Source organism: Eriocheir sinensis, unplaced genomic scaffold, assembly GCF_024679095.1.
Source record: "Eriocheir sinensis breed Jianghai 21 unplaced genomic scaffold, ASM2467909v1 Scaffold135, whole genome shotgun sequence".
Classification (NCBI taxonomy): Eukaryota; Metazoa; Arthropoda; class Malacostraca; order Decapoda; family Varunidae; genus Eriocheir; species Eriocheir sinensis.
This window is the reverse complement of record NW_026110684.1, coordinates 305,323-326,727: the sequence shown is the minus strand read 5'-3', so window position 1 is coordinate 326,727 and position 21,405 is coordinate 305,323. Positions and strand designations below refer to the sequence as shown.

Sequence of the window (21,405 nt, the reverse complement as noted above, 5' to 3'; positions counted from 1 at the left end):
GAGAGGAGAGGAGAGAAGTAGGAAAAGGCAGAGGCAGAAAGGGGAAAGGAAAGCAAGTGAAAAGAAAAGAAAGACTGGAGAGAAGAAAGCAGAGACAGAGGGGGAGAAAGATAAAGAGAGGAGAGAGGTAGGCAAAGGAAAGGCGGAGGCACAAAGGCGGAAGGGAAGAGAGGGTGAAGGAAGGAGAGATAAATTTATGGATGAATGGAGCAGCGCGCGTATGCAAAGGAGACGGAGGGAAGGCTGAATGGAAGGCTGACTTTGTGAATGGAAGAGGGAAAGAAAATAGGAAGAGGAGGAGGAGGAGGAAGAGGAGGAAGAAATGAAGGTGAAGGGAGAGCGGCCGCACGGATTGGTGGATTGAATGAAGAGATAAAAGAAGAAGAAGAAGGAAGGAAGAGGGGAAGATTTTGCAGATGAAAGAGAATGGAAATGAGAAAAGAGGAGAAGGAGGAAAAGAAAGAAAAGATAAACTAGGGAAAGGGTAAGAATATGGAGATAACGGGAAATAAAGAGGACGAGAAAGAAGAAAAGAAAGGAAGAAAGATTTGGATTGCGGAGGATTTTGCAGATGAAAGAGAATTGAAATAAGGAAGGAAGAGAAGGAGGAAAAGAAAGAAAAGAAGAAGTAGAATTAACGGACTGATTAGGAATGATAAACGAGGGAGAGGGTGAGAATATGGAGAGAAAGGGAAACAAAGAGGAAGAGAAAGAAGAAAAGAAAGAACGAAAATTATGGATTGTGGGATAAATAGAAAGACGGAAAGAAGAAAAAGGAAGAGAATAACAAAACAGAAGAGGAAGAAGGAAGGAAGCGAAAGAGGGAAAGATGAAAGAATTGCTGGATAACGAGATCGAAAAAGAAAGTAAGAAAGTAAGAAAATTAATAAAGAAAGAGAATGAGGGAAAGATGAAAGAACGAGAAGACAAAGGAAGAAGAGAGTAAGAAGATGGAAGACAAGACAAAGAAAAAGGAGAAGAAAATGAGGAAGAGAAGGAGAAAAATGCGAAAGAACAAAGAGGAAGAGATTGTGAAGATGGAAGAGGAGAAGGAAACAGAATGAGAAGGAAGGAAAGATGAATGAAGAAAAAGTATAAAGACAGGAAGAATGCAAAGGGGAAGAATGAAGACAAGGAAGAAACTAAAAACTGAGCAGAGGAAAGAGAATACAAATGCTTTTAATAGACGATTCAAAAGAGAGACGGAGAACCAAACAATACTGGAACGAAATATGTAGACGAGAAAAAATATGAAAAGGAAATGGAAAAACTTGCAGCACAGGAAAAAAAACTATGGATGGAAAGGCAAGCGAAAGAAATGACAAAGAGAATTCCAAACAAAAAGGATTTAAAAACAGGTGGATAGGAAAAGGGAAAGTGTTAGAATGCGCGTGGAGACGTGATCGCAAATAAAACATGGAAGGAAGAGGAAGAAAGACAAATTGAAAAGGGAGGAGATGAAAGGCAGAAGGAATGAACGAAAAGGAAAAAGCAAAAAGAGGGAAAAGGGAAAAGGGGAGAAAGATCAAAAGAAAGACACAGAGAAACAAGAGCAAGGTACAAAAAAAAAAATAATGAAGAGAAAGAAGAAAGGGAGAGGAAAAAAGTGGAAATAGAGAAAAGGAAAGAAGAGAAAGAAGAAAGGGGGAAAAAAGAAAAATGGAAGAAGAGAAAAAGAAAAGGAGAAAAAAAAGAGGGAAAAAAGTGGAAATAGAGAAAATGAAAGAAAAGAAAGAAGAAAGGGGAAAAAGAAAAGGAAATAGAGGAAAGGAAAGAAGAGAAAGAAAGAAAAAAAAGAGGGGAAAAGAAAGAAAAGTGGAAATAGAGAAAAAAGGAAAGAAGAAAAAGAAGAAAGAGGGAAAAAAGAAAAAAAAGTGGAAATAGAGAAAAAGGAAAGAAGAGAAAGAAAAAGAAAATCCGAATAATAAATATAAAAAAAAAAAAAACCAAATATAAACAAATAAAAACATACACCAAAATTCATTATAAATATTAAAGTTGCATTAATGGATAAGCAAAAAAAAAAAAGTTAAAAGCAATACGCGATAAAAAAAAGAGAAAGAAAAAGACAAGCAAAACCTTAATGATGATAATGAAAAAAAATAAAAAAAAATAAAGGAGCTGCAGGACTGGAGGAGGAGCCGTCGCGGTGCCCTTCACGGCGTCCTGAGCACCCCGGCAGGAGTCCTTAAAGAGAGGGAGTCCTTCGCGAGGTATTTCAGGAAGTCTTCGAAGGACCCCCAAGGCTTCCACTGCAAACTTGACCGCGAACTTGGTACCAGTGAAGGGAGGAGGAGGAGGAGAGATGGAAGTGAAGGGTGGAGTGTAGGAGTCAGGGAAGGAGGAGGAGGGATGGAGGGAGGGAGGGAAGGCAGGTGATGGGAATGGAGGGAAGGGGAGGGGAGGGAATGGGAGGGAAGAAGAGGTAGTCTAAATTTGCATATCCATGAAAGTTTGCTCTCTCTCTCTCTCTCTCTCTCTCTCTCTCTCTCTCTCTCTCTCTCTCTGAAGGTAAGATAAAAAAAGTCACTGATAAATGATACCGCGCTCATAATCATTAGTTTCAAGTCCATTAGAGAGTAATCGGATCAGAACAAGTGCCTCCCAGATCCATCAGTTGGCACTCTTCAGACAAACCTTCTCCCCACCCCCACCTACCATACCACCACCACCTCAGGACAATAAATAGGTCAAGGGTACAAATCGAGCAGCCTACCCACGCCAACAAACGCAGGTCAGGTCAGGGTCAGATTAGAGTTAGGTCACGCAGGCACAGGGAGGCAAATGACGTTAACTAAAGGGATGTGGAGGTCAGGAGAGGAAGGAAATGGTCACAGCCACATCCCCGCAGGTCACAGTAGGTGGTGTGGCCCCAATTTGGGAGGCAGCCAGCATTAGTGACTCGGCACGTGGTCTGGTCGGCGATCGATTGTCAACGAGCGTCTGCGTCTGCGTGAGGTTCGACAACCAGGGCCGATGGACGCAGCGCTGCCGGCCGTACAGGCAGCCATTCCGTTCTCTTTTCCCGTTTTCTCTTTGTTTTCAGACTCAGGACTTGTTTTCTGAGTTTATGAGCCTCGCGTTTGGTTTCTGGCGCCTAAAGGAGTATCTTGGGTGTGTCTATTCTTCGTGGCATGTCCTGAATTAGCCAGAAGTCCATCAAGCAAAAACACCGGCCCTGGAAGGCTATGACCCCGAACTCAGAGGATCAATAAAGGGATCGAGAGTGCCAACCAGACAGCGCCGCGAGAACTAAAGCGTTTCCGATCCTCCATTCGAGTCATAGAGGATCCGTGAAGTGTTCCAGAAACCGTTATCGCGTCTATCGGCCAGTGTTGACAGTCTTGCGAGGACCAGCCAGCCAGCCAGCCTTCCAGCCTCCTTGTGTTGCGTCTTATCGTAGTGTTGTGTGCCTACCCATGGCGGCGGCTCTGCTATCACGGACGATGAAATACACCTTCTGCGGTTGTTAGTCCCATGCCTGGCGGTGCTGGTGGTGGTGGCGAGAGAGTTCACCCATGACCGAAAGAGGATGGGGCCGCTGGACGTGGTGCGGGCCGAACATGGGTGTCTGGAGGAGTTTGAAGTGAGCAGAGTACAATCATAGGACGGCCGACTCCGAGGTGCTGGGGCGGAGTTCCTCAATGTGACGGACGTGGGAACCAGGAAGACTGTCTGACCCTCTGCTGCGCCACCGTTACTGCAACGTGGCGGTGTTTGAGGAGAAGGTGAGTGCGTGTGTTGGTGTGTTGGTGTCAGTGGTTGTGTTGGTGTTGTGTGATGTTGAGTTGTTTCCTGTAGATGGATAGTGAGTGTGAGTAAGTGGGTGAATGAGTGAGTGTGTATATGAATGAGTGGGTGACTGATTGATAGATAACGTCTCTCAACATGGATAGCGTGTGAGTGAGTGAGTGTGAGTGAGTGAGTGAGTGAGTGTGAGGTGTATGAATGAGTAAGTGGATGATTGATTGATAGATAACGTCTCTCAACTTCTTCCCACATCACCACCATCACCACCATAATCACTACCAACAACAGACACAATTCCACATCAGTGATTTTCCGATATTTACAGAGTGGAATATCTCATCTCCTTCCACTCTCCTTCCATCTGCATGATCCACCCCCACTCCTCCCCCTTCCTCCCACCGCATGATACACCCTTCCTCCCCTCCCCCTCTCTCACCATTACTACCAATATATGGTCACCATGGTTTTCCAGCCTCCTCATAACCATCACCATCATCCCATATAATGGGGATTGTATAAACACCAAACACACACACACCATCACCACCACTCATCACCTAACACCACTACATAAAACTATCACTACAGACCACTCATCACCACACCTAACACCATCATCACCATCCATCACCACACAATCACCACACCCACGACTCGCTTCACCATCCATCCGACATAAAACACCACCTTGCGTCCGCCTGCCGCTCATCCATCACCAACCCGACAGACGGACACACACATTGTACCTTGTCTCAGAACATGACAGAGTAATCGGGAGAAAGAAAGAAAAGAGATGGATGCATAAGAATGTAAATAAATGAATGAAGGAAAGAATAGATAGATAAAATGATGTTACCAGCTGTTCTTCTTCTGTCTACTACTATACTACTACTACTACCACTTAAACCCTTACCAAACCTTCCTCTTCCTTCTCCTCTTCTCCTCCTCCTCCTCCTCATTCCATCTGCCTCCTCCCTTTGACATAGGCAGTCTCCCATTCCCTTCCTGCCCCATTCCCCTTCGTGGTTTTGGCAAGGTAGCACCTTCCCCTACCTTTCCTCCACCTCCCATCCTGTATCACCTGTTTCTCTCCACCTCCTCCCTCCTCTCCCCACCCACCTGTCATCTCTCTTCTGTCACCCAGCATCGTGAAATTGCAGAGACAGGACACAAAATGAATGAACAGAATAGACAGACAGACAGACAGACAGACAGACTCACAGACAGACTCCCACTCACACACACACACACACACACACACACACACACACACACACACACACACACACACACACACATTTACGTTCAAAGTTGCACGTGATCGAGAGAGAAAGTTTGAGACAATAGCATACGCGTGTAAACAACAAAACAACAACAACATACTAATACTAATAATACTACTACTAATAAAAATAAATGGAGAAAAAAGGAAAAAGGATAAAAGTGAGTTTAGGAGTAAGAAGAGGAGGAAAAGGAGGAATAAGTTGAATAAAGGAGAGAACATAAGAAAAGGAAAATATGAAAAATAAAATAAAAAGGAGGAGGTTGGATAGATAAGAGGAAGGAAAGAAGGAGAATTTTAGGACAGAAAAAAGAAAAAAAAAAGGAGATGAAGGAGAAACAGAAAACAGATCAGGAGAATTAAAGGAAAACATAAAAGAAGGGAGGAGGAGGAGGAGGAGGAGGAGGAGGAGGAGCTGAAGAGAAACTAAAAGGAAACAGAGAAAGAGAAAACAAAAGTAAACAGAAAATTAGGGAGAGGAGGCGGAGGAGAATGATGATGATGAGGAGGAGGAAGATAAGGAGGAGGAGGAGGAAGACTTAGAGGAGGAGACTTGAATAACAAGACGAGAAGAGGAAGAAGAGATGACGGAGAACCAGAAAAAAAACCAAAAATAAAAGAGAGCAGTGGGAGGAGAGGAGGAGGAGGGGCAAGGGGTGAGTGAGGCAGGTGGCTCTTAGCTATTAATTAAGCTGATGGTCGTTAGGGCACAGGTAGGCAGGAGGGCAGGTAGGAGACTCATTAACACACACACACACACAAACACACACACACACACACACACACACACACACACACACACACACCTTTATGATGGTGATAATTAAGAATTCAAACCCACATACACACACACACACGCACACAAACACACACAAAATATGAATGAGTAAACAAAAACAAAAATATGCAGAAGATTTCGTAGCTGTTTTAATTGAGAGATCTAAACACACACACACACACACAAACAAACAAACACACACACAAGCTCCAATCATGTTCCATTCTCGTCTTCACACTCAAATCAATACTGTAAAAAAAAAATCGTGACCTTGACCCCTGACCTCTGACCCCGCTTGACCTTGACCTTCCGGCGGCCCTCCCACGTGACCCTGACCCCGCCCAACATTCACAAGGCAGGTTAAGGAGGTCAATATTAAGGCAGGCTGGATCGTGCATGCCCTGTTATGGCCTGGGCGGAGAGGGGGGACGAGGGGGTGGGACTGGAAGGGAGTGGAAGGGATGGGATGGGATGGGAAGAGAGAAGGGATGGGAAGGGAGAGTTAAGATGGGAGAGGGGGAACGAGGGGGAGGGATGGGAAGAGAGTGGAAGGGATGGGATGAGATGGGATGGCATGGGAAGAGAGAAGGGATATGAAGGGAGTGTGGGAGGGACAGCAGATGGGACGGATGAGAAGGGAAGGGATGGTGTGGGATGGGAAGGAGAGGGAAAGGGAAGAGAGGGAAGGGAAGGGATGGGATTAGATGGGATGGCATGGGAAGAGAGAAGGGATGGGAAGGGAGTGTTAAATGGGAGAGGGAGTGTGGGAGGGACAGCAGATGGGACAGATGAGAAGGGATGGGATGAGATGGGAGGGCATGGGAAGAGAGAATGGATGGGAAGGTTGGAATCATTATATCGTAGCGCGAACCCTTTCTAATAATTCAATGTCTTTCCTGTATTTAGGGGACCAAAACTGCACTGCATATTCGAGGTGAGGCCGTACCATTGAATTCTACAAGGTTAACATTTATATTACTTCTGGCGTTTTACAGTCGAACTCTCTCGCTGTGAACCCGAACATAATATTGGAGTGAATGGGATGGGATTGGAAGGGATGGAAAGGGAAAGGAAGGAATGAGAAGGAAAGGAAAGGGATGGAAAGGAAAGAGATAAGAAAGTCATGGAAAGGAAAAAAAACATTGGAAAAAGCTGGGGAAGGAAAATTAACGACACGGAGAGGAGGGAAAGGGGAGAGGAAAAAGGAAGGCTCGTAGCAGAGGAGGTGGGAAGAGATGGGATGGAAATGAAAAAAAAAGACGGGTAGAGAGGGGAAGGGAATGAAAGAGAGGGAAAGGCAATGGGAGGGAATGGGGAAGGGAAACAAGAGAAGGAAATGGAAGGGAAGGGGAGAAAAGAAAGAGAAGGGTAGAGAGGGGAAGGGAATGAAAGGGAGGAAAAGGCAATGGGAGGGAATAGGGAAAGGGAAATAAGAGAAGGAAATGGAAGGGAAGGAAAGAAAGAGAAGGGAAAAGAAGAAAAGAAAGTGAAAGGAAGCGAATGTCAGGGGAATGAAAGGGAAGAAAAGGGGGCTGGTGTGAAGGTACCCGCATTTCCCCCCTTCCCCTACCCCTTCCCCCTTCCCCCTCCTGTCAGCTGTCACAAAGGAAGAAGGGGGATGAAGGGAGGAGGGATGGGAGTCAGCTGCCTAACAAAGGAAAAAAGGAAGGGAGAAAGGAAGGGAAACCACATCTCCAGAGGAAAAGAAAGGTGAGGAAGGGGAGGAAAAAGAAAGGGGAGAGGAGGAGAAAAAGATGAGGGGCTGTCTGGTGTGAATAAGATGAAGAAGGGGAGGATTAGAGGATAAAGATAGAAGAGGGGATAGAGGAGATAAGAGGAGAGAGGAGAGAAAAAGGAAGAGGAGGAGGAGGAAGAGGAGGAGTAGGAGGGAAGGGAAAACATATCAACAAAGAAAAAGGGAGGAATGGGATAGAAAATAAGAGAAAAGATGAGGAAAAGCACACAGGAATAAACAAAGGGTGTAGAAGGAAGAAGAGAAAGGATTGGGGAAGAGAGGAAAAATGAGAAAATGGAAGAGGAGAAAGAGGAGGAGGAGGAGGGAAGAAAAAAAAATCTACAGAGTGAGGAAAAAGTGGAGGATAGGAAAGAAAGAAAGGAAGGAAAAAAACGGATAAAAAAGAAAGGTTGGGAAAAGAAGAGAGAAAGAGGAAGAGAGGAAGGGGAAAACACATACACAGAGGGAGAAATGGAGAGGAAAATTAATGATGGGGAGAGAAATGTAATGGAAGAAAGTGTAGGAGAAATGGGAGGGAAGAGAAAGGAACAGGGAGGAAGGGAGGAGAGAAAGAGCAAGAGGAGGAGGAGGAGGAGGAAGGGGCAGAAAAAGAGGAGGAAGAGAAGGGAAACGAAGGAAGGAGAGAAGGAAAAGAAAGAGGAAAAGGCCTGAAAATGGAGGAGGAGAAGGAAAGGGGAAGGAAGGAAATGGAAAGGAAAGAGAGAATTAGCCAGTAAAAGGGATAAAAGGGAGAGGAAAAGGGAGGCATGGAGAGACATTAAAGAAAGGAAGAGGAAAACACTAGAAAAGGGAAGAAGGGAGGAGGAAAAGGGGAGGAAGAAGACAGAAGAAAGGAGAAAGGAGAAGGGCCAAAAAAAAGTAAGGAAGGGAGGGGAAAGAGAGGTGGGAGAGAGAGAAAGAAAGGGGGAGAAGAGAAGGAAAGAGAGGAAAAAGTGAGGGAAAAAGAGAAGGGAGGGAAGGAAAAGGGAGTAAGAAGAGAAGATAAAGGAAGAGAAGAGGGAGAAAGGAAGGGAAGGGGAAGAAAGGAAGGAAGAGAGAGAAGGAAGGAAAAACCCCAAAAAAGGAGGAAGAAGAAGAGATGGAAAGGGGAAAGGAAGGGGAGAGGAAGAAAGGAAGGGAAGAGGAAGAAGGGAACAGGAAGAAAGGAAGGGAAGAGAGAGAGAGAAGGAAGGAAGAAAAAGCCAAAAAAAGGGAGGAAGAAGAAGAGATGGGGAGGGGAAAGGAAGGGAAACTCTAATAAAGGGAGAAAGGGTAGGGGAGGGAGTGGGAGACAGGTGAGAATCTGGCCCCCCTCCTCCCCTTTCCTCGAACGCCGGTAAAACATAATTGGATAGGGATGAGGCAATTATCACACAGAGTCGTCCCGTAATGGGGACCGTCAGGCACGGGATAAGCACGGCACGGGACTCATTAGCTGGGGACGGAATGGGGATTGGGGAATGGGGGAGGGGTGGATAGGGAATGGGGGGGGGGGAAGGGATTTTCAGAGGTGGTTTTATTTAAGTGTAAAATCGTATTGGTCGGGTTATGTGTGTAAGGGAATTCATTAGCTTGGGACATAATTGGGAATGGTTGGTGAATGGGGAAGGGGAAGGGTGGATGGGGAATGGGGGGGAAGGGATTTTCAGAGGTGGTTTTATGTAAGGGGAAAATCGTATTGGTCTGGTTATGTGTGTAAGGGAATTCATTAGCTTGGGATAGAATGGGGAATGGGGAATGGGAAATGGGGGGGGGGAGAGGGAGAGGGAAGGGAGGGGGGACGTTCAAACCTGGTTCTCGTATGTGTAAAAAAAGAACGTATTGGTCTGGTCATGTACAAGGGAATAGGGGGATGGGAAATGGGGGGGGGGGGGAGTGGAGGGGGGGGGATGTTCTATTCAATTCGTTAGCTTAGACTTTGAGCATAATGGGGAATGGGGAATGGGAAGGAGACGGGGGACATTCAGAGCTGGTTTTATGTTGGGGAAAGAGCTGTCGGTGTGTAGCTGTCTCTGTCTGTCCGTCTGTCTGTCTGGGTCTGTTTCTTCCGTCTCACAGAAATAACAAAGCTCCCCCCAAAACGGCGCTCTCTCTATAAGCATTTCATCTGCGTTCTTTCCAGGGCCATTTAATTACGAGATTGACTGTGTAGGAGATTAATCTGGGGGTTATTTTTAGGCATTACTTTAATTAATTTTAGGAAATCTATTTTTAGGGGGTTTATTTTAAGCGGGTTATGTGTTTGAGGGACTAGATTAATTTGGGGGCATGGCAGTTATTTTCAGAGCACCAGATGGATTTTTATAGAATATTATCGCATTTCTTTGGATTTACATTTGAGAGCACCATAGGATTTTTATAGAATTTCATCGCATTTCTTTGGATTTACATTTGAGAGCACCATAGGATTTTTATAGAATTTCATCGCATTTTTCTGGATTTACATTTCAGAGCAGCATAGGATTTTTATAGAATTTCATCGCATTTTTCTGGATTTACATTTCAGAGCAGCATAGGATTTTTATAGAATTTCATCGCATTTTTCTGGATTTACATTTGAGAGCAGCATAAGATTTTCATAGAATTTCATCGCATTTTTCTGGATTTACATTTGAGAGCAGCATAAGATTTTCATAGAATTTCATCGCATTTTTCTGGATTTACATTTCAGAGCACCATAGGATTTTTATAGAATTTCATCGCATTTTTCTGGATTTACATTTCAGAGCAGCATAGGATTTTTATAGAATTTCATCGCATTTTTCTGGATTTACATTTGAGAGCAGCATAGGATTTTTATAGAATTTCATCGCATTTTTCTGGATTTACATTTGAGAGCAGCATAAGATTTTCATAGAATTTCATCGCATTTTTCTGGATTTACATTTGAGAGCAGCATAGGATTTTTATAGAACTTCATCACATTTTTCTGGATTTACATTTGAGAGCACCATAGGATTTTTATAGAATTTCATCGCATTTTTCTGGATTTACATTTGAGAGCAGCATAGGATTTTTATAGAATTTCATCGCATTTTTCTGGATTTACATTTGAGAGCACCATAGGATTTTTATAGAATTTCATCGCATTTTTCTGGATTTACATTTGAGAGCAGCATAGGATTTTTATAGAATTTCATCGCATTTTTCTGGATTTACATTTGAGAGCACCATAGGATTTTTATAGAATTTATCGCATTTTTCTGGATTTACATTTGAGAGCAGCATAGGATTTTTATAGAATTTATCGCATTTTTCTGGATTTACATTTGAGAGCACCATAGGATTTTTATAGAATTTTAACGCATTTTTCTGAATTTATGTTTATTAATTTTGTTTTTTCTTTTATTTTTCGAGGGGCTTATATTTATCTTTCTCCGTCTTGTGGCCCAGGATGGAGACAGGCAAGCACTGGTTAACAAAGAAACAGTGAGGGGAACGAAAAATAAGGTAGAAGGACATCAACATATTACAGATAACTAAAAAGCAATGAAAAGCTTCGAAAAAAAATAGAATGTTTAGAAAAATATGGAAAGTTTGGACACTGAAAGAAAAGTATGGAAATATATAAGCAATTCTTTATTTACAGTTCATCAGCTTTATCAGTAAGTAGATAAATATGTGGCAAGATTATCGTATTTGTTGTTACTGCTTCGTTTGATCAATACTCGGATTTTTTCTTTCTTTTTTACAGCTAAGGAGACAGTTCAAGGGCGTAAAGAAAAATATAAGAAAAAGCCCGCTACTCACTGCTCCTGAATAGAGATCAAAGGAGTGTCCAAAAAGAGATGTCAATTTCGGGAGGAGACGTGTCCTGATTTCTCTCGTCACACTCGCTCCACTAATCTCCTTGACGGGCATATTTACCTGCAACTATAAACTATCAATCAATCAATCTGTTTCCTCCCTCATCTTAATCTATTTTGTTAAGTCACAGATATCGGCGCTTCTGTGTGTCTGTCTGTCAGTATAAAAAACGAACAAATAACTCCAGCCAGACAGCCAGACAGGGGGAGACTGATACGCATATAAAGTTCTCTCCCTGTCCCCCCGCTCACCCCTCCGTCCATGGCCAATTATGTTCCGGGCTAATAATGACTTCTCTGTTGTTGTTTTATCCCGTGTCGTTCATATACAATCAATGTCCACCACGCCCATATACTATCTACTATTTTTTATGTGAGGAAGTGAGGAAGAGGGGGAGGAAGAGGAGGTGGTGGAGGAGGTGGTGGTGGTGGTGGTGGAGGAGATTATGGTTGTGGTGATATTGGGTGCGGAGCGGATAGATCTGGAGACGGGGAAAGAAGAAGAGGAGGAGGAGGAAGGAGGGAAGAGGAAGAGAGGGAGGAGGGAGAAGTGGAGGAGGAGGAAGAGAGGGAGGAGGAAGAAGTGGAAGAGGAGGAAGAGAGAGAGGAGGAGGAAGAAGTGGAAGAGGAGGAAGAGAGGGAGGAGGAAGAAGTGGAAGAGGAGAAAGAGAGGAAGGAGGAAGAAGTGGAGGAGGAGGAAGAGAGGGAGGAGGAGAAGTGGAAGAGGAGGAAGAGAGGGAGGAGGAGGGAGAAGTGGAAGAGGAGGAAGAGAGGGAGGAAGGAGAAGTGGAGGAGGAGAAAGAGAGGAAGGAGGAAGAAGTGGAGGAGGAGAAAGAGAGGGAGGAGGGAGAAGTGGAAGAGGAGAAAGAGAGGGAGGAGGAAGAAGTGGAAGAGGAGGAAGAGAGGGAGGAGGAGAAGTGGAAGAGGAGGAAGAGAGGGAGGAGGGAGAAGTGGAGGAGGAGGAAGAAACTACACACTCACATAACACAAACCCTTCCTCAAAATCTTACACTTATCTTCTCTTATCTTTCTCTCTTCCTCTATTCACTTTTTTTTCCCGCCTTTGTTATCAGGACCTACTTTTACATGCGCTATAAAACCCTCTTTTACCTTCCTCTCTTCCTCTATTCCCTCTATTCCCTCTTCCTCCCTTCCCTCTATTCCCTCTTCTCTTACCTTCCTCTCTTCCTCTATTCACTATTTTTTTGCCGCCACTGTTATCAGGACCTACTTACATGCGCCATAAAATTAAAAGGAAAAAGAACAGCACCGCCAGCCAGTCTCGTGTTTACCAGCCGCGCTAATAAGCCAATAAACGGATAGGCCTCCCGGGACGCCACAACCTGATCGGGATGAAAAACAGTCCAGCGTCGGAGATGAGCACTGGGGCGTTGAGACCGTGACCTTTTTTGTGTGAGTCTGGTCTCCACTACCACCAGACATCACCACCTCCACCACCACCAGTGTCAACTCTCACTACCAATACTGTCATCCCTCATCACTAGACATCACCACCAACATCATCACCACCTCCACAACCACTAGACATCAACACCATCACCACCTCCACCACCACCAATGTCAACTCTCACCACTAATACTGTTATCCCTCATCACTAAACAACACTACCAACACCATCATCATATCCACCACCACAAGACATCACCACCAACATCATCACCACATCCACCACCACCAGTGTCAACTCTCACCACCAATACTGTCATCCCTCATCACTAGACATCACCACCACCATCCTCACCACCTCCACCACCACCAATGTCAACACACACCACCACTTCAAAATTGTTAGTAAAGACGATTTTTTAATTAACTGGCTGGTCTGTATTGAAATTTCCAACAATGAATCTATAACAATTAACCCGTGATTGTCATAATGATGGTGATGATGAATTAGCCAATTAGCATTCAGGTGATCTCTCAGGTACGACACTAACTAAGTAATTAATCAACTATCCCAATCTGCACTATCCTGAAACAAGACCTCTAGGATAGTTAGCGCCACTACCACCACCACACACCACCACTACCAGTACTAAGCCACCCCCATCACCTCCACACGGCAAAGCGACTATTACAGGATATTAACCACCAAAACCAGTGAACAGAACTCAACACCACCAGCACGGCCGTCACCAACTTCACCTTTAACTAAAATACCATATGAATTAAATACCACTAGACAACCACTGCAGAATGACCACCACCACCACCATGACGACTACTACAACTACTACTACTACTACTACTACTACTACTACTACTACTACTACTACTACTTCGATCCATACAGATAAAAACACCATCACCACCACCACCACCACCACTAACATCAATACCGCCCCCCCAACCCCCCCGCCAAGCCATAACTATACTAGCCAATGGTCGCCTTTAAAGAGAGAGAGAGAGAGAGAGAGAGAGAGAGAGAGAGAGCAGTGGTGATCTTGGTGCAGTCAATACATGATGGAGACACATGGGGCGTGGCACACACACACACACACACACACACACACACACACACACACACACACCTCGGGGGACCTGCAAGGAAATTCAACACGTCACTTTGCAATCATTCCATTTTTGTTTCTATTTGTGACCGTTTCTCTCTCTCTCTCTCTCTCTCTCTCTCCGGGTCAGATTTGTTGGTATATATACATATTTTTTTCTCTCGTATATTTTTTTTTTTTTCTTCCTTCCAGTTAACCTGTCATGCTTTTATATTTATTTATTTTTATTTTCTTTCTTTTCTTTTTTTCTTTTTAGTTATATTTTCATCCTGTTCCTTCGACTTTACCCGTCATACGATTTCATTTTTTCTTTCTATGGTATGTGTGTATGTGTGTATGTGTGTGTGTATGTATGTATGTGTAGAGTATGGATTCGTGTATTCCCTTCTCTCCCGTACGAAGCCACACAAGTAAAGGGAGGGAAGGGGAGGAAGGAAGGGGCGGAGAGAAAGAGAGAGGGTTGTTTGGTCGGCGCCCCTTCCTGCCAAAGCTCTATGTTCCCTTGACCAGAAGCGAAATATATGGAGGTGCTACGCTAATGGGTCTGTCTTTTTCTCTATATACGGTAAATGTTGTAAAATGCTTGAGAGAAATACCAAGTTTATTTATTTTGGACTTGAGATGAGTGAGTGTTGCGCCTTCCCGTGGGTAATATGATGTATGTTAGCGTGATATGGAGTCAGCATGAAGTATTCTTGCACAGTAGAGATTGAGAACAGTGTAGACTTGGATTCGGTTCTTCAGCTATTAATTTTATGAGTTCACTGCCAGAGATGAAACATTCGTATTCGGTATTCGTATTCAAATACATTCGAGTACAGTATTCGTGTTCGTATTCGAATCATTTTCATTATATATAAAAGTATTCTCATTCCTGTTCGAAGACTTGAGCAAAGTATTTGTATTTTTCGAATAATCTGACGAATAATCATAAATTTGTAATCAGGAACAGACATTCATTTTAGCGTAAAGGCGAAGAGCAAAGGTAAGGTCTGCAGCATGAGACTACTAAAAACTTGGCTTAGTGTGACAAATTGAGTTTCATTTATTTAACTCTCAAGAAAACAAACAAATCTGTCTCTGCTGTACTGAATATTGGCACCAGTCACAACCGTTGTTCATAAAGTCACTGTAGCGTTTAATTACCTCAGTGCAGTGCCATGCCGAGTCAGCAGCAAGAAGCTATTTTTCTAAGCAAAGTGTTCATGAATGCATCCACGAATACTTGCATTTAGCATTCCCATTTGCATTCGATTTTCTAGTATACCGTTGTGTTCGTATTCACATTCGTATTCTTAATTCGAATACTTAATTAACTATGGCATTCACTCAAGACCCTCGCCACTACGCTGTTAGGATAAGAGCGCTACGTCTATAAATAAAGCATTCATCGTCCTCCACCTCGCGATGTTAAAAGATGGTTGAGCGTGTTTATGTTCCTTCTCTCGGCCTCGGGTTTTCGCTCGGCATTATGTTAAGTGTGACAAGGCGGGAACTGACCTGCCCCACGCCTAAGCCCTCCTTTAGACAGTTATTTAATCCGCCGCGAGGGTAAAGCTTCACGGCCACCCACACACACACACACACACACACACACACACACACACACACGGATAGACAGATACATAGTTAGTTATCCTTAGTTAGCTGGATAATCATTTAGTTAGTTCAGTATAAAGATAGACGGATGCATAGATAGATAGTTAGTCCTTAAATTAGTCAGTCAGTCAGTAAGTCAGCCAGTTAGATAAGAATATAATTAGATAACTAGATTAATACATGGGTAAATACATAGATAGATAGATAGTTCTTAAATTAGTTAGTCAGCCAGTCAGATAAGAATATAATTAGATAACTAGATTAATACATGGGTAGATACATAGATAGATAGATAGTTCTTAAATTAGTTAGTCAGCCAGTCAGATAAGAATATAATTAGATAACTAGATTAATACATGGGTAAATACATAGATAGATAGATAGTTCTTAAATTAGTTAGTCAGCCAGTCAGATAAGAATATAATTAGATAACTAGATTAATACATGGGTGGATACATATATAAATAGATAGATAAATGGATACCTGTTTCGTGACCCCAGCTTACTATTAAACTCACAGCAACACACATTTTCGATTTCTGAATGTCCCTGGCTATGTATGGTCCACTAACGTAACTCACTTTCTACCTTCCATGAAACAGTAACGGGAAACATTAAGTCATATGAACGCAATACAGACTTTACTACCCAGAAGACCTCGAGATATGTGTGTGTGCGTGTGTGTGTGGGGGGGGGGGGGAGACTATTTTAACATGCAGACCCTTACTCAGAGAAAACAAAACACAAAACAAACAGGAACAACAAAACAACAACAACAACACACTGTTACAACACAACAGAAACAACGTAACCAAAAAAAAAAAAAAAAAAAAAAAAAAAAAAACACAAGTAACTCAAACACAAGCAACACCTCCCCAACGCAACCCAGTCAACACAACACACCTGTCAACACCTGGAGGACACTTACCTGCGTTAATTAGGGCCTTGTTAACGTGTCTCCCAGAACGTGTCGTCAAGTTGTTTGCTCGACTTCTTCCTGCACTTATTATTCCTCACTTAAGTTGGCTGTTCTTCTTATTCTTCTTGTTTGTGTGTCTGTCTATCTATCTATCTACCTATGTATTTATTTGTTTATTTAATCATTCACTTTTTAATGCCTTTTCTTCCCTTTTTTTCAAGTTAAGTCGTGTCCCTTTCCAACTCGTGTCTCATTTATCTTGTTTTTTTCTCATATTCTTCCTGTTTTGTGTGTCTATCTATCTGTCTATCTATCTATCTATCAATCTGTGACCGCCTTTTTTCCTTCTTATTTTCTAGTTGTGTTGATTTCCCTTCCATTTCATCGTTCCAGTCTAAAGTTTTCCATTCATCTTCCTTTCCGTCGCATCCCTTCATTAACAAGAAAACTAATTAGACAGCAAGGGCTAAGGTTACCCTCACATATCTTCATTTACATCACATCCCTTTATCAGGGTAGGCGGTGGCCGAACTGGTAGCGTACTGGACCCACATTCGCCGCGTGATGGACGACGCGGGTTCGAATCCTCACGCTACCACTCGGATTTTTCAGTCACCGCCGAGTGGCTTAAAACTATCCACATGCTGTCCTGAAGACCACCTACCGGCGCAATAGGCAACAACGTAAAAAAATAAAATAAAATAAAAGTACGGGAACTAAGACTGTAAAAATAAAAAAAAGGACGCTATTCACATACTCTTTAAAACCACTCTCCTCTCCCATCGCTCACTTCCCGCTATCCCTTCCAACTCAGTGTCCGGGTTTAAATATATCCACTCATCCTCCTCCTTCACATTACATCCCTTCACTAATACGGAAACTAAGACCCGGATTCAGCAACATCACCTAATAACGCTTCGGTATCTCTAAGACTACCTTCAATCAATACATTTTCTACAGTGTTTTAAGTCGTAGAAAATAAAGCATTGAGAGGTAGACTATAACATAATGGTATGACCTAAGACGCTGCTCACATATATTCACACCCTCTCCTCTTTCCCAGCGCTCCGGGTCTTGCTACCTTTTCAACTGCGGGCGGCCGGAGGACCTCAAGTGTCAGTTCACGGGCCACTCCTACTACACCTCGGCCGTGCTCAGGGTCAACAGGCAGAAGCTGGAGCTCGGTTTGTGGTCAGAACAGAGCCAGCACGAGGCGGAGCTAACGAATCTAAGGTGAGGAGGCGTGGATTGGGATTCTTCTTCTATTTATTTGTGAGATCAGAGTAGATGATGCTTGTGTTGGTAGATAAATATGGCTGATGATGAGATAATATTAAGTCCTTGGGGTACTGTGACGGAGATACTCACTGAAGTCACACGTAGGTAAGGTATAGCTAATTGTAAGGTTTAAGAGAGTTACTGTGACGGAGGTGAGCACTGAGGTCACGCGTAGGAATAGTTAATACTCCTAACTTTACGTGCGTGTTCCTTAGAGTTTAAGTTAATTGGTGTTATGATATAGTGACGGAGATGAGCACCGAGGTCAGGCATACCTATAGTGTAAACCCTTACTTCACCCATAGCTACGAGTATCTTGGGTTAACGTTGATTGGTGTTATGTTATAGTCTACCTTTCAATGCTTTATTTTCTACGACTTAAACCTTTGTAGAAAATGTATTGATTGAAGGTAGACTCTTATAAATGACTGAATGATGACCTTTATACTGATATTTTCTCTCCCTCCTCAGCAAAGGGTTGGGGGACATGGAGGAGGCGATGCCGGGTCCAAGGGCACGCAACCTGTCCCCCACCACCCCCTCCCAGCAGTCCCCGCCGCCCCCGCCCCCGCCCACCCCCTCCCGCGTCACCAGCCCCACCACCACCACCACCTCCACCACATCAACCACAACTACAACAACCACCACCAAGCCCACTCTGCCCCGTGAGTACCTACCGTGTGTGTGTGTGTTTGTGTGTGTGTAGGAAAGTCACTAGGAAAAGAACATGATGAAACAGAAAAAGAAAGGAAGAAAGAAAAAAAGGAAAGAAAAACAAATAAACAGATAGATAAAGATACAAAACTAAAGACAAAAAAGGCGAAAATATAACGAAAAGCAACCAAGAAAGAACGAACGAATCAACGAAATAAGAAAATAAAGAAAGAAAGAAACTAAGCAAGCAAAATAAATGAAAAATACACAAAGAAACAACGAATACACACACACACACACACACACACACACACACACACACACACACACACACACACACACACACATACATACATACACACACACACACACACACACACACACACACACACACACACACAAGGGAACTCTCCACTCCCCATCCTCACACACAGACCCCTTCCCCCAACCACCCACCCACACCCCCGCCCCCTCCCCTTCTCCCCCCTTCCCTCCCCTCCCCCTATACTCAACAGAAGCCACCAACCCCAAGACAAACACACACGCCAGCCACAAGGACCCACGTAAGCGCGCAAAGCGGCACTCAGCAAACACTAGGAGGCCGACCTTCAGCTCTTGACACGGGGCAATGCAACTTGAGGGAGGGAGGGAGGGAGGGAAGGAGGAAGCGAGACAGGTGGACGGGGGGGATGAGTTTTCAGGAAGGAAGGAAGGAAGGAAATTAAAAGAGGAGGAATGTGAGGAGACTGGGAAGGAAGGCAGAAAGTAGAGAATGATTGAAAGAAAAGAAGGAAGGAAAAAAGAAAGAAAGCAAGGAAGGAAGGAAGGAAATGAAAAGAGGAAGAATGTAAGGAGACTGGGAAGGAAGGAAAGCAGAAAGTAGAGAATGACCAAGAGAAAAGAAGGAAGGAAGGAAGGAAGGAAGTGAAAAACAGAGGAAGAATGTAAGAAGTCCGGAATGGAAAAAGCAGGAAGTGGAGTAAAATTGAAGGAAAGAAGGAAGAGAGGGAGGAGATGAAAAAGAGATAAAGAAGGAAGGAAGTAATGATGAAAGATGCCGAAAAATCAGAAGGGAAGAAGAAAGAAAGTAGACAAGAGCTGAAGAAAGGAAGAAGGGAAGAGAGGAAGGAAGGGGAAGGATTTAGCGATGGAAAGAAGGGAAGCAAAGGTATGAAAGACATCAATAGACTGGAAAGGAAAAAAAAAAAGGAAGCAGAGATGGATTGAAGGAAGGGAGAGACAGCAAGAAAGGAGGAGGAGGAAAAGATTTAGTGAGGGGAGGGAAGCAAGGAATGAAAAACGAAAGACGAACGAGAAGGGAAAAATGCAGATAAAAAAGAATGAATGAATGAAGGAAAAAGGAAAGAAAGGGAGGGAAAGAGGAAGGGATATGCGGGAGTGAGTTGGTAGAGGGAAAATAAAGGGATGAGAAAGAATAAGGAAGGAAATAAGAGAGGAAGGAGAATGAGTGAGGAAGAAGGTAAAGAAGGAAGGAAGGAGAATGGGGAAAGAATAGGGAGGGAAATAAGAAAGGAGAGTGGGAAAAGAAGGAAGGAGAGAAGGAAGAAAATGGGAAAGAGTGGGGAGGGAAAACAGAAAGGGGAACGGGAAAAGAAGGAAGGAGAGAAGGAAGGAGAGAAGTAAAAGGAAGAGAGAGAGAGAGAGAGAGACCCATTTCCTCTACCATCTCTTTCCTTCCCCCTTTACTTTTCCATCTCCCCTCTTTCCCATTTCCTTCCCTTCCCCTTTTAAAACCCCTCCCACCTTCCCCTTACTTTCCCAACCCCTTTCCTCTCCCCTCCTCTTCCTCTTCTCTCTCCTCCGCTCTCCTTCCCTTTCGTCATGCACATCCCCTTCACTCCCTCCTCCTGTACCCCTCCTTCCCTCCTTCCACTCTACTCCCCTCTTCCACACCTCTCCATTACTCCACTTCCCCTTTTGCTCTCCTCCCCTCTTCTTCCCCCTCCCCCTCTTCCACCTCTCCTTCCTCCCTCTTCTCCCTCTTCCCCCTTCCCCCCTCCCTCCAGGTGTGAGTAATAAGCCTCACCTGCCAGCCACACAAACAGGTGACTCAGGTTCATTTATGCACACCTGGGACGCTTTAAAGGGGAAAGGAATGAACAATACTAGAAATATATAACGCGTGATATTTCTGGGCTTCCTAAAAGAGCAACCGCCGTATAAATTCCACCCGCTTGTTTTCTTTAGTGGTATTCCAGATTAAGGTAAAAGTATAGTGAGAAGGAGAGGGAAGAAGGGGAGGTTGTAAGGAGAGAGGAGAGGGGGAGAAGGAAGGGCTGAAAAGGGAAGAATAGTGGAGAGAAAAGAGGGTTTTTTCCAAAGAGGGTTTTTGATATATGGAGAAAATAAGAGTACTGCTTTTAAATATTTTGTTCATTGTTTATATATTCCCTTCGTGTGTGTGTGTGTGTGTGTGTGTGTGTGTGTGTGTGTGTGTGTGTGTACGTACTTGCAGTTGAGCGGAAACCGAGTTGACACAATGAACAATGTCGAGAGAGAGAGAGAGAGAGAGAGAGAGAGAGAGAGAGAGAGAGAGAGAGAGAGAGAGAGAGAGAGAGAGAGAATAAGAATAAAAGGAACAGCAAAACTCAAGAATTACGCAAAGCACTGAGAATATAACGTAACAAGTGTACCGACGGAGATTGTGAAAAAAAAAATCATGTAAGTACTAAGCTCTCGTCACGATGGTTTGCCAAGGTCAGCGGCATGTGTGTGTGTGTGTGTGTGTGTGTGTGTGTGTGTGTGTGTGTGTGTGTCAGATTACTTCCCTATTTATCTCCAACCCCTCTCTCTCTCTCTCTCTCTCTCTCTAATACAAATAACAAAAGCAAGCAGATAAACACATAAGGGATGAAAGGAGGAAGAATATGAAAGAAGGAAGGAAGGAAGGAAATAAGGAACGAAGGAATGAAGGAAGGAAAGAAGAAAGACGTAAGCTGGTTATATGTAGTAGGGGAAACTAAATCAAAATCGAAAGAAATATTGACGAAAAAAAATGCTATACAAGAGTTTACATCAGTCTACCTTTCCTATGTCCGTAACGAAGTAGCT

General features: G+C 43.7%; 1 protein-coding gene across 1 annotated transcript in view; it reads left to right on the top strand.

Annotated features, from left to right (window-relative positions):
* Positions 1-3,532: 3,532 nt before the first annotated feature.
* Positions 3,533-21,405, top strand: part of LOC126989867 (protein pygopus-like) — an 82,045-nt gene continuing 64,172 nt past the window's right edge. Inside the window, exons 1-3 of the mRNA XM_050848492.1 lie at positions 3,533-3,586; positions 17,465-17,634; positions 18,151-18,344. Coding sequence (XP_050704449.1) covers positions 3,533-3,586; positions 17,465-17,634; positions 18,151-18,344 — 418 coding nt within the window. The remainder of the gene's footprint in view (positions 3,587-17,464; positions 17,635-18,150; positions 18,345-21,405) is intronic.